Consider the following 13,883-nt stretch of genomic DNA (forward strand, 5'->3'; position numbering starts at 1 on the left):
TCTGGAGTGGTGACTATGGTTAATACTGTATTGTGTACTTTAAATTTATTGCAAGTTCGTATTAAGTGTTCTCACCACACACACAAATATTAACTATGTGAGGTGATGAATGTTAATTAGCTTAATTATGGTAACCATCTTACTGTGTATACATATACTAAATCATCACGCTGTATAGTTGTACACTGTTTTACACTGAATGTTTGTGTCATGTGTCCCCCTTGTTGAAATCCTAATCCTTGTAGGTGATGGTGTTAGGAGGTTGGGTGCTTGGGAGGTGATGAGGTTATGAGGGTGGAGCCCCAGGAGTGAGATTAGTGTCCTTATAAGAGACGCCCCCGAGCCCCGTCACTTCTACTCTGTGAGCACACAGCGCGAAGGTACCATCTACGAACCAGGAAACAGGTCCTCACCAGACACTGAATCTGTGGCCATCTTGATCTTGGACTCCCCAGCCTTCAGAACTGTGAGAAATAAACTTCTGTTGTTTACCATAAACACCCAGTCCATACTATTTTGTTAAAGCAGCCCAAATGGACTAAGATATACACCATAAATATAGGCAATTTTATTTTTCCTCAATAAAGCAGGGGGAAAAAATAAAAAACATATCAAACACTTAAAAATAAACCTTATATGAAAAATATGAAAGCCGTTAGACCAAAACAATAGAACAGTGAGACCAACAGGAAAGCTAAATAAATGGTGAAATATACTGGATTCAAAGATCAGAAGACTGAATTTTATGATGATGTTAATTTCCTTCAAATTGTTATATAATTTCAAGAAAATCCCATTCAAAATTGTAATTGTGGTGTACGTATGCATATGTAAGTTGATAAGTTAGTTATAAAATTTACTTGGCAATGCAGTAATACAAGAATAGCAAACATATTCTTGAAAAAGAACAGGGTCACAGAACTTTCTCTACCAGATATCAACGTGTGTTATAATACTAGAGTAACTGAGGCAACATGGTATTGGGCAATGGGAGAACAAATAGGCCAATAAAATAATGGAGACCCAGGATAAACTCAAACATATCTGGACAGTTGACTGACAGGAAAGATGGCACTGAAGTGCAGTAGAACAAAGCACTTACCTTTTCAATAAATGGTGCAGGAACAATGTGTAAGTGGGAGAATGAAACCTGACCTCTTCCGCACACTACATTCAGAAATCTATTTCAGAGATATTTTAGAGCTAAATTTGAAAAGCAAAACACTGAAGTATATAAAAGATAATATATTAATAAACTTGGAACAGGAAAAGACTTTTTAAAAAAATATATTTACTTTTTTTTTTTTTTTAAAGATTTTATTGGGGAAGGGGTACAGGACTTTATTGGGGAACAGTGTGTACTTCCAGGCCTTTTTTTCCCAAGTGAAGTTGTTGTCCTTTCAATCTTAGTTGTGGAGGGTGCTGTTCAGCTTCAAGTTGTTGTCTTTTCAGTCTTAGTTGTGGAGGGCACAGCTCAGCTCCAGGTCCAGTTGCCGTTTTCTAGTTGCAGGGGGCACAGCCCACCATCCCTTGCGGGAGTCGAACCGGCAACCTTGTGGTTGAGAGGACGTGCTCCAACCAACTGAGCCATCCAGGAGGCAGCTCAGCTCAAGGTGCCGTGTTCAATCTTAGTTGCAGGGGGCGGAGTCCACCATCCCTTGTGGGACTCGAGGGATTGAACTGGCAACCTTGTGGTTGAGAGCCCACTGGCCAATGTGGGAATCGAACCGGCAGCCTTCGGAGTTAGGAGCACGGAGCTCTAACCGCCTGAGCCACCGGGCCGGCCCCAGGAAAAGACTTCTTAATGACATCACACATAAAAAGCACTAACCATTAAAGGAAAAGAATAATACATTTCTCTAGTTTAAAAGGAGCTCAATCCCCCTAATAATCAGGGAAATGAAAATTAAACCATAGTAAAATACCAACACATTCCCACCAAATGACCAATGTTAAAACACATTTTTTGCGGGAAACGAGTAAACTCGTCATATTGCCTCTAGTTGGAACCGGCAAAAATTTTGCAAAGCAAATAAATAGAGACCTCTTTTTAAACTAAAACACTGGAAGTTTCATAGAAAAATATCAAATAGATAGAAAGATATGAATATTTTCCGGAAAGTCTAATTTTGGCGAGAAAATGTCAAAAAAGCCCCGCGTTACAACGCGATTTGGCGGGAAAATGCCCGCTTACAAAGTGTTAAAAGGACCCAAAATACCAGTAGTCAGAACAGATGAGCAGCTGCCAGGAGACTTTGGAGTGTGTTCTTATTCAGTGTAGACTATTAGAAGTTTCACTGGTTCTTACATTATTACCTGCTTTTCATTGTTCAGAGTCGGGCGATTTGTATTTTCCAGATGATTTCTCTTAGGAGGCCTGGAAAAGACCAACACTGATTAAGTATTCCAAATCCTATGTCCAAATGTACAAACACTGTATTAGGAAATAGTTGCATCCATATTGACAATTCATTAATGTTCAAAGATTACCTAAATAAAATCTTCCTAAAATTCTCTATTTTCTGGTTGGAAATGCTTCAGTTTCATTACCTCTGCGAAGGAGGAGTCTCCTGAAATAGTTCTCTGGGCTGCAGACTTGTCTGGAAAGATGGCTAAGAAAGGGCCTTGCTCTCACCTTTTTCCACAGACCCCAGGAAGTTACATTGTAGCATGGCGCCATCTGGCGGCTGCCCTGTGATTTTTTACAACTTCTCCTCTTTAGCCCATGTTCTTTTCTTCCAAAGGCGAGTTTTCTATGATCATCTGCCACCACATCCCATGGCTAACACTTCCCCATCATCAATTCCAAACCTGTGCAGTTTTTCATAATGAGATTAGCACCTTTTCATATGTTTACTGGATAATTTCCCCCTTTCATGAAGTGCTTCTTTAAGTCTTTTACCCATATTTCTATTGGGTGTTCTTTTACTTTTGGCATATAAGTACTTTGTATGTTCTGGCTACCTGTCTTTTGAAGGGTATACAAATTATATTTTCCAACTCTATGGCCTTTTATTCTCTTAAATGGTATTTTTTGATGAACATGTCTTTAAGATAGTCAAATATATTAATCATTTCATTTACTATTTTAAAGATCTTATATTTTATGTTAAGATCAGCCTTATTTCTTCTGTATTTGGTACAACTTGCAGGTAAAGCCATTTAGGATTTTTAATTTTTTTGTGGGAAGGCTTTTAAATGACAGATTCAATATAACTTTTTTAGCAGTTATAGGACTACAGACTTCCTGGTATAGCTTTGGTAAGTTGTGTTTTTCCCATGAATTTCTTTATTTCACTTACATTTTAGTTATTCAAAGTATCTATCTCTTTAATGACTATAATCATGATGATTCTTTTTCATTCCAAACATTGGTTAGTTTTGCCATTTTTCTTCTTTATCAATTTAGCAATTTTGTCTTTTAACATAACTGCTTTGTTAATCTTTTTACGTTATATTTCATTAATTTCTACTATTTTCTTCCATTTATCTGAATTTGCTGTTATTCTAATTTCTTGAAAAAACTGTATAACTAGTTCCTTTTTAGCCTTTCTACTTTTCTAATATATGCATTTAAGGCTATAAACTTCCCTTTAAGTATGGTTTTAATCACATCTAAAAGATTTTTATATTCATATTTTCATTTTCATTCAGTTTAAAATAATTTCTACATTCCACTGGGTTACTGGGAGGAACATTTAACTTTCAAATTTTGTTACCAATTTCTAGTTTAATTCTACTGCAGAGACCCTTCTCTGTTAAGAGTTCAACTCTTTGTCATTTATTAATAATTTCTTTATGGCTTAACTTCATAGTCAACTTTGATAAATACTCCAAGTTCACCTAGAAACAATGTAAATTTTTTTTAAACTGGGGAATATTGGGGAACAGTGTGTTTCTCCAGGGCCCATCAGCTCCAAGTCAAGTCATTGTCCTTCAATCCAGTTGTGGAGGGTGCAGCTCAACTCCAAGTCCAGTCGCTGTTTTCAATCTTTAGTTGCAGGGGGCGCAGCCGACCATCCCATGCGGGAATTGAACCGGCAACTTTGTTGAGAACTTGCGCTCCAACCAACTGAGCCATCAAGCCGTCCCGAAATCATGTAATTTTGCAGTTGTTGATTCAGTGTTCTATACAGGGCCATTAGATTAAGTTTGTTAATTGTGTTGTTCCAACCTTCTATATACTTACTGATTTTTTTTTTGTTGAGGGGTGGAGAGTGCGTGTGTCTGCTTCTGTTATTTACTAAGAGAGTTGTATTACAATTTAATACGTGGACTTCCTTTTCTGGTCAAGATGGAGCAACTGGTACTTTACCCTCCTGCCTGAACTAAAAAACTACACAAAATATATAAAACAAGACCACTTCAGACACTGGACATCACCCGTTGAAGGACAGTGATCTTTGAGAGCACAAGAAACAAAGAGGTGAGCCCTACCACTGCTCTCGCTTCTGCCTGGAGGAAACTTCCAGACTGTGATGGGAGGGAGGGGAAACCCAGGCAGAGCTCAGCAGTGGTCCAGAGCTGAAGAGACAGAGGTGGGAGCCCAGGGAGGTGGAAGTGGCTAGGGCTCAATCTTTCATGAACTTCCAGAGAGCAGACAAAGAGGGAACAATTTCCAGCTCATTCCACGAATCTAGTTTAACATTAATACCAAAACCTAACAAAGGTGTTAAAGAAAGGGAAATTATAGACTACATCTCTCAAACACGGATGTAAAAATCCTAAACATCACAAAATAAATCTGGAGATACATAAAAATAACATATCACGACCAAGTGGGGTTTATTCTAGCAAAGTAGAAAGTGAAGTGGGGGAGCAGAGTAGATGGGAGGGGATTAACATTAGGAAATATATCAATTAATTCACTACACTAACAGACAAAAGAAAAATAGTTCTATCATCTCAATAGATTCAAGAAACGCATTTGACAAAATTCAACACCATAAGTCCATTGAGCAAACTACAAGTAAAGAGGAACGTCCTTAAATTCATAAAGAATACCTACAAAAATCCTACAGCAATCATGACACTCACTGGTGAAATCTGAAAGCTTCCCCCTGAGATCAGAAACAAAGAAAGAATTCCACCCTGCCCACTTCCATTCAGCACTGTCCTGGCATTTTCATCTGTGCAGCAAGTCAGGAAATGAAATGCAGAATGACTAGAAATAAAAAAAGTCATTATGAGCAGCTGATGAGAGTATATAGAAAAATCCAAAAGAATCTACAAACTGAGAATAAATTGACAAGATTGCTAAATACCAAGTGACTATAAAACAATTGTATTTCAATATTCCAGCAACAGATAAAAGACCTAAAAAGACATTTCACAAAAGAGCATCCAAATGGCCAATATGTGTTTGAAAAGATGCTTCATATTATTAGTCATTATGGAAATTCAAATGAAAATCAAATACCAGGACGTACTCACCAGGCTGAAATGAGGAAAATGGAAAACATCAAGTTGGGCAGGTGCCAGGCGCGCCTCCTGTGCGTACCTGGAAAACCAACAGACGGCTGAGCCTGCTGGAGCAGGCCTCTGCGAGGGCCAGTCTCTCTCTCCCTTTAGCAAATGTTTCTGCAGGGTAGTGAGAGGTGGGGTGCCCGGGACCACCACATCCTTTAATTGCCAGTTCTGAGTCCTCAACGTCAGACAAATACAGTAACATGTATTCGCTTCCTAGGGCTGCTGTAACAAATTCCCAACCACTGGGGGACTTGATAAAACAGGCCAGAAGTCCAACACCTGGGTGTTGGCAGGCGGCACTTCGGCTCCTCTGGAGGCTCTAGGGAAGGACCCTGTCTCTTCTAGGTCGCGGTGGCTGAGCATCCTTCGCTGGTGGCTGCAGCCTGTCTTCACATGATCTTCTCTTCTGTGTTCCCTTCAGGTGATGCCCAGAGGTGTAAGTGTCAGGTGCCTGAGACACTGACAGCGTTGCAGAGTCACCATAGGAGTCGGCCCAGGACAGTCTGAGACTCAGAACAGCCCCCGTGGGGTTTAAGGCACTGTCACCGCATTTGTGATCAAAAACACAGTATCTAGGTGTTTTACAGACACTATAAAGTGCACCATAAACTGAACCATTCCAGTTTCTCTGGAGACTTACAAAGTAAGGCCTTCACACCAACATGGGTCCCACACTGGCCCTCTCGAGTGGCAGGGTATAATTATTTTATCTGCTGCCATACATTTGCAATAAAGTGCAGAGAAGGTTAATGTAGATTCTTTATTGATTTCACCAATGTATTAGTAGATATGATAACAATAAATGGTACTTTTACATTCTCTTAACCAAAAATATAACAAATATTTACACTCAGTAAAAATACAAAAAGCATAGAGGCACTGTCTTTCTAAAAGACATAAGTTTCAGAGGTATCAAAAAATAGGAGACAAACATTGCTTGTTACAGGAGACTTTACAATCACTGAATTGTGCAGTATAATTGCTATTTGATTATTACAACTGTGCAGCTTTGTTTTTGTCTTTTGCTGATAACCTCACATTTCAATTTTAAAAGATTGAGTACAGCTGAATTCTGTGTATCAAAAATAAAAAAGCCTTAAAAAAGCACAACGAAAGCTAAAGATGAACTGGGGTTCCAGTTTAAATTTGAAAATGTCCTGTGACACTTTCTGAAGACTTGGCCCTTTGTTCGAGCCTGTAAGGTAATTCTAAAAGGTTACATCTACTTTAGTATCACATTTTTTAGAAACTTAAAATATATCAGAGTAACAGTCATTGTTTTAAACATACATGGAAACTCTTTCTCCTTTTGTTTCTGTGGGGGAGAGAACACTTTATGGAAATTAAGTTTTGGAAATCCGCATGATTACTGCCTCATTTCCAGCCTGCAGATTCTCGAGGAGGTTATACAGATGATGACACATAACGTGACTTATCACCCTCATGAAAAACCACTTAAGGCTTTTTCTCCCCAAAGATCGTATCAAAAGTAATCACTTGGAGGAGGTAAGGATCTATTAATTACAATAAACTTTTATGGACATATACATCAGATTTACTATTTCTGCAAATCTTTCATTATGAAGAGTTTTGTTGAAACTTATTTGGCAAAAGTTTGCACCGAGCATTTCCTGTTTCTATAGTCCTGCAGATTGAGAGCTGTGGTGGGATGAGGGCACCAGTCTCTTCATGAAAGTTGTACGTTTATAAAATACAAACAAAAACAAATGGGGATTTAGAATTGGATCAAGGTTAAGGCTTCTCTTATTCTAGTCATGTGGCAGAGAATGCAGGAATGTACCCTAAATTAAAATATAAAAATTAAAACTCCATGATTTTCTACGGGATACGTACATATCAAACTACAAAGCACTTGGCTTTAGTTCCTGATCAATGTGATCAGCTGATCCAAATACTCACAGTTCAAGCTTAGATGAAACAAAGGCAGCTACAAGGTGGCAAGTTCAAAACCACAAGCCTCCAACTCTCTGTGCAAGGTATTACTGATGCCACTAAGGATAAAGGTGGGTAAGGCTCCCATTTGGTTTGAAAGACCTACTAAATAAATAGACACTGTGCAAACAGCATTTTTCTGGGGTAATGGATAATAAAATGGTGAAAATAAAACCCCAAACTTGATAAATAGATGGGTTATAGCAAAAATCTCTTTCACTTTGTTTGGCTTTGGACACGAGAACAATATTGTGTAAATCAGTAAAGGAAAAATTTCTGATCAGAGGATCGTTGTTTATAGGTCAAATCACTACAGTGTGACTTTCAAACCAGGATTTTTGATCCGAGCTACTTTCCATTTCAATGGACCAAGGAAGCTGTGGAGCCAACTAGTCTCATTCTAACACACAGGGGGCTCATTTCTAAGGCTTAAGTTCCAGGTTAACGTTTTTTTTTTGCCCAGGGGAATTTTTCAGATATGCTATTTTTCCTCAAATGAAGAGGCAATCACATTGATGGAAAACATGGATTACTGCCATTTACCTCTTGGAACACATTTATGATTTTAAAATGAAGGGGATAGGCAGGAAGACAGAGACAGGGACAACATAGCTGGGAAAAAATGACAATTCTTGAAAAGTACGTCATGAACCAACTAAATGCTATACATTTACATACGGCCAAAGACTTAGAAGTAAACCCATCTGGGCTCCACGCGGACCTGGGCAGTGCATGTTAATGGCTTCGGCTTTTTTTTTGGTAATCACAGAAGTCTATTAAGCTCTCACTTGCCTTTACACTAAAAACAAATTAAAAAATTGAAACTTAAGATATAGAAAACATTGTATTTAATTTGTAAAAATGTGGAAAGTCTAGCTTGTCCACTCAACAGTCACTGAGACTAATTAAATACCTAAAAGTTCCATGCCCAACAGGCTGTTACAAAATATATCTCCTTCCTCTCAAGGACTAAACTGAGAACCAAGAGATAATCACTTTCATAATTCTTGCTCTTTTTCCCCCACAAGATTTTTGACCAATTACATACCTTGGTGAGCTCATGAGCTTTACTGCAGGCAGCTGGTAGCTGCAGGGTTTATCAAGACCAGTTTGATGCTTGTGAGATGGGGAGGGGAGGTAGCAGAACACTGCATAAAGCTAAATTCATCTTCATGATTACACCACCAAAGATTACACTTCCTTTAAAAAAACAACTCCATATTTGAATTGAGAAAAATCTCCATTTTGAGTTTCTACTCTCTAGAACCAATTCTCTACTAGATTTATACTTTTATAGTTACAGTTAGATGTAGTATGACCTTCACTTCAGAAAGAATTGGCGCACGTGTTACTTAACATAAAAATTTCATTCTTTGGAAATTAGGGTTGCTACCCACCCTACCCCACCACGGCCCCCTCCCTTTCCCAAAGGACTGAGAAACCCTGTGACAGCTTCACTGGCCTTCCAAGTCGGAACCAGCAGATGGAAGCATTTCCCTCCCAACACCTCGACTGCAGAGGGCTTCCGATCCACTCCTACCGAGGCCTGCACTGCACAGGTGCTCCAGGGGGTTATGTTTCTGCAGAGATGAAGGGTGTCATCCAGCAGAGATGACTTCTGTTTGGTGTGACTAGAGTTTTACGGCCTCAAACATAACCACCGGCTACACAAGAGCTCCCAAATACAAACAAAACCACACAACTTCCAATAAGTTACTTCTCAAATACAGAAGGATATCCTTGGTACTGCAGGCATTTTGAATTGTCCGTTAGCCCAAGCAACGGCTTGGAAAGATTACTGTCACTACTGTCTTAAAAATAACTTGCTAAAGGAAAATCTATAGTGATATACACGGGAGGACTCTGAGTTTGGATTTGTTCTAGTAACCGTGGTCCCAAGGCAGGTGCGGTGTGCAAAGTGAAGACTGGTCTCCAGGCACAACATTCACAGCGGAGGAAGCTAGGCCTCTGCGGGGATGAGTGAGAGGAAGCAGAGCAGGGCTACCGCAGCGCTGAGTACCGGGAGCCAGACCTCGGGCAGGGGCAGCAGCAGCGGCAGGCTCGTGGCTGGCAATGACCCACAGTCACGAGGGGTCCTGCCCACTCCATCCTGTGTGACTTCCCACAGACGTCAGAGGTGGTCCTCCTCAGGCTAGACTGCTGAAACCTGCTCATTTTCTGAAAATAATAAAAACACACTTACGTGGCAGATCAACATATTAATGAAGATCAACTAACAATCTAGTCATCTGTTTACAAAATTAGTCAGTTTCAACAGATACCCTCAAATATCCCATGCAGGTCCAGGTTTTCTTGTTATGACATTTATGAGTTCTGATCACACTGAAAGCTGACCGTAAATTGGAATTTCATAAAAGAATAACATTCCATTTATTTTTAATAAAGCAAACCACAGCTGCGAAGTCAGTGAAGGGTTTTGCTAGGAAGAGGAACTATATTAACAGCACGATTTCAGATGATTTTGCATTTTGATACCTGCAGTTTCAAGTTTCCACGCATTAATGGAAGACATGACCCCACTAATGTCACATGCCTCCTCTCAAAATTATCCTGTCAGACTGAGCTGCTATCAACCAAGCACGAGAACAGCCCATGTGGGGTGGAGAAGGGGACTGCACACAGAAACAAGCACTCTGCTCTCTCCACCACCATACTGAGGGATTTTTTTAAAACAGAGATTTCGGAGGCATTTAAAGAAAACATTACTGATTAGGTAAAATACCAGTGTAAAGACCACTTAACATGTTCAGCAATTCATTTCAGAGCCATTAAAGTAGTTTGTCAACATACCATCTGCTTCGCTATCTGCATCTGTCACGTCTGATAGTTTGGGATGGGACGGCTGCAAATGGTGCCTCTGAGGCTGAGTTACAGTCTTCGATGGAACACAGGCCACGGGGCTGTTCCCGAGAGAAGCTGGCGGCGGTCTAGAGAGGCCATGAGGCATGAGCTTTGACCTCTGCACCGCCACACTGTAATCTGGAGGTTTTAGGTGGAGGTGGGGTCCTTCCTTTAGGTCTGCTAAAGAAATCCCCATGTATCCTGGAGGAGTGGGCGGTGGTTCCCTATACCTATCCTCCTTCTTGGGTGAGGTGACACAGTACACTGGCATGAAAAATAAGCAGTGCAAATGTTAATGGTAAATATAAGAAATGAAAAAGAAAACATACTGAAACTTATTATAATGACAAAACAGAACGTAAAAACAGACAAAATGAATATATTCTAATATAATGACAGCAGATTTATAACATTAAAAAATCTTAATAAACTTAATATTTAAGCTTGTTTTTAAAATATATAAATTACGCTAGGTTTTATAAACATTAAACAGAATGGGACAGAGTTGAAGGAGATGACACTGATGAAAAGTTTCATTCTGCAGTTCAGCCCTCACGTCACACAAGCGTCTGGGAAACTCCCAAGGAAGACCTGCCCCAGACGACTGAGGCGGAAACACTTAAGATCTATCCTCTATTGACTGGATTTTCATGGACACGATTTCTAGGCCTCATTTAAGGCCTCTCCCTGACAGGACCTCTCCCTGAGACATGACCCACTGCTGTATGACACTCCTCGGTGGACTAAGTTGTCAGTTCATAACTTTCCTGGTAGAGAGGAGCTAACTCCTTTAAGAACCTTAGTTCTTAAAACTCCTTTAAGAACCTCTGCTCAGTGACTAAGTGAAGAGGAAAACAACATGATTTTAGGAAATCCATGTTAAGTTTCTCTGATTTTCAGTGGACATTAAAAATAATGGAGACTTAAATTGTTTTCCCTGAGGTTGTAAACCCTGGGACTAAGGCAAAGCTTCAAAAAGCAACAGAAATAGGTTAGATAAAGAGGGAAGTTCCAGGAGATTAAGACCAACTTACAGGACCTACGGAATAATGGCCTGAATATCTTGCTCATGTGACTTTTAAACACAAACACTACCTATATACAAGGAGAATAAATTAAAAAGGACCATTAAGTAATTCTATTAATCCTCCTTTTAGGGAATCAAGCTTGTCCATACTGAAATTTCTAGAACTGTACCAGAAAAATTTGCATATAGCATCAAGGTCAGAAAGGATTTCCAATCCCATCTGTGGAGATGGGATGAGGAGAGGATGGACAGGTTGTCAAGAAAAGTAAGACAAGAATGAAGAATGTAAGCGATTTGCCCAGTCATCTAGAAATGAAAGAAATAAAAGATTTTTTAAAAATCGACTTTCCCAAATGAACAAGAAAAAGTTATATCCTTGCACACACATGCTCATAAGTCCATACAGTGGTTATCTTTAATAAAAAATCCTTGGAAAAACCGAATGAGCCAAAAACCCACTCCATAATGCAATCTGACAAGTAAAAAACAAATGTGCCATAGACGTGCTATAAAAATCAGCACATCTGTTGAATATGCTATAAAGTTGATTAGGATAATACTGATATAAAGTAGTCATTCCATATAAATAGAAAAGCAAGGGCTATGATATCCAAGTATTTATATAATTCAAGGAAGAAATGAAAAATGTTTTTGATGGTTTAAATACTAAAAGAATAACCAAGAAAGCTGAGTGTGGTTAGAGTGGAATCCACACCCAGAATGTGCTCCAGGAGACTATATGGAAAAATACTTTGCCCTTCCTTATCCCATTTCTTCTTACTTTACTACCTAAAAGTAACATCAAAGTTTCTACCATGTGTGCACAGAAATTGTGGTCCAAACAATTTATGAGGTGACAAAGAGAATAGTCCCTTTATCACTACTGCAACATGCCCCCATGAAAACAAAAAGATCTCAAAAACAAAACGAAAAACGAACAAACTGTCCCCTTAGTATCTTCACACCAGTATTTTCATTTTAATGGGCTTAAATACTTGTCCCAAAGCCCTTGAGAAATCATGAAATTTTTGAAAATAGGTTGTTTGCAGAGGGAAGAAAGAGAGGTTGGAGAGAAGGGATTTTTTTCAAGAATAAAATTCTAGACTACGATGTCCCAATGCTACTTTTTACCACTTAACCTCTAAACGCCACAGACACAACAAAGACCCCAGAACTTACCAATCAAGCCCTTCTCTGTACTGGAAGTAACAGTTTTGTAAACTGGGTCAGTCCCATCCTTGGCGTCCGAGCCTTCAGATGACTCGGCTAGGCCGCTCTCCAACACTCTCCGCTTAACTGTCCCGTAGTTTGGTTCGTACAAGTCTGACAGAGAACTGGAGGAGGCCCAACTCTGTCTCATTGGATCAGTCTCCAGGCTGCCTTTGCATGGACCACAAGTTCTAGAGCAGCCTTTAGGGCAGGAGTAGGGCTCACAGTCAGGGGGCTCGACTTCAGCAATGGGGCTGTCCAAATGGGTATGTCGGTACGAGTTCAAAAAATCCCAGGCTTTTGGGTTTGGAAGGCTTTGGAAGTTGTCATGGGAGCTGCTTGAACAGGAAGTCCAACTTCCACGACCACTATCAGCTGCTTCTATAATGACGTGCTCATGAGAAATCTCCTCATTGCTCACAGATGATGCGACAGCTAAACTCTTGATTAGAGATGGCTTTGAGAATGTCCACCTAAAATTGAAGATACACAATTAAAAGTAATTTACTGGTTCATTGGAAAAACTTTCTTCTGTCCACTGCAAGTACTGCAAGAGACTACAGAACATGCATCACAGTGTTCGTGCCAAAATAACCTTGTCGGAAAAAAAATGACCCTATAAGCAATGACGACTAAACTTCTATTGGCATTAATGTTAATACTTAGCTAAAAACATACACTGAAGAAACTCAAATACTTCAGAATTTTTCCCGAATTGATTTTAAACGAGAATGAAAGATGAGGCTTGAAATGAATAAAATTAAGTATACATATTCATTCTTGGTAAAACATAATGCTAGATTCTCTCCATTCATGCAGAATTAAGAATTCTCAACTACAGGAGCATACCTCTGAGCTTAGCCTAGTTTTCAGTGTACCTAGTACAATGCCAAGTAAATAGCAACTTTCCCAATTGCCTACTAGTAAATGAATTCTATCATTTATAGCAGGGGTCCCCAGACTAAGGCTCAAGGGCCAATTCTAACCAACAGCCTCATTTTGTATGGTCTGGAGCAAAGCATGGTTTTCACATTTTAAAGGGTTTAAACAAAACAAAATACTCCCAAGAATTTGAGACAGATCATATGCAGCCTGAAAAGCCTAAAATTTACTATCCAGTCCTTCAGCCCCCCAGCCCCCTAAAAAAGAAGTTTGCGAACCCTTGAATTACAGTATAAAGCAGGGATCAGCAAACTAGAGCCCATGGCCAAATCCAGCTCCCTGCCAGTTTTGTAAATAAAGTTTTATTGGGACACAACTTGCCCATTTGTTTATATACTCCCTAAGGCTGTTGTGGCAAAACAACAAGGTTGAGCAGTTGCAACTGAGACCTCATGGTCTGCAAGGCCTAAAATATTTACTA

General features: G+C 39.5%; 1 protein-coding gene across 10 annotated transcripts in view; it reads right to left on the minus strand.

Annotated features, from left to right (window-relative positions):
- Positions 1–6,215: 6,215 nt before the first annotated feature.
- The window catches only part of RAPGEF6 (Rap guanine nucleotide exchange factor 6), a 183,036-nt gene continuing 175,368 nt past the window's right edge, over positions 6,216–13,883 (minus strand). For 7 of the 10 annotated variants that reach the window (XM_074313473.2, XM_019756032.3, XM_019756030.3 and 4 more), the window contains 3 exons: positions 12,491–12,993; positions 10,234–10,548; positions 6,216–9,600 (listed from right to left, as the gene is read on the minus strand). In XM_074313473.2, coding sequence (XP_074169574.2) covers positions 9,575–9,600; positions 10,234–10,548; positions 12,491–12,993 — 844 coding nt within the window. In that variant the 3' untranslated portion in view covers positions 6,216–9,574. The other 3 variants (XM_019756037.3, XM_019756036.3, XM_074313476.2) reach the window with 2 other exon arrangements.

The sequence above is a fragment of the Rhinolophus sinicus genome, chromosome 5 (genome assembly GCF_057876585.1).
Source record: "Rhinolophus sinicus isolate RSI-liver-muscle chromosome 5, RSI-T2T, whole genome shotgun sequence".
NCBI classification, from domain to species: Eukaryota; Metazoa; Chordata; class Mammalia; order Chiroptera; family Rhinolophidae; genus Rhinolophus; species Rhinolophus sinicus.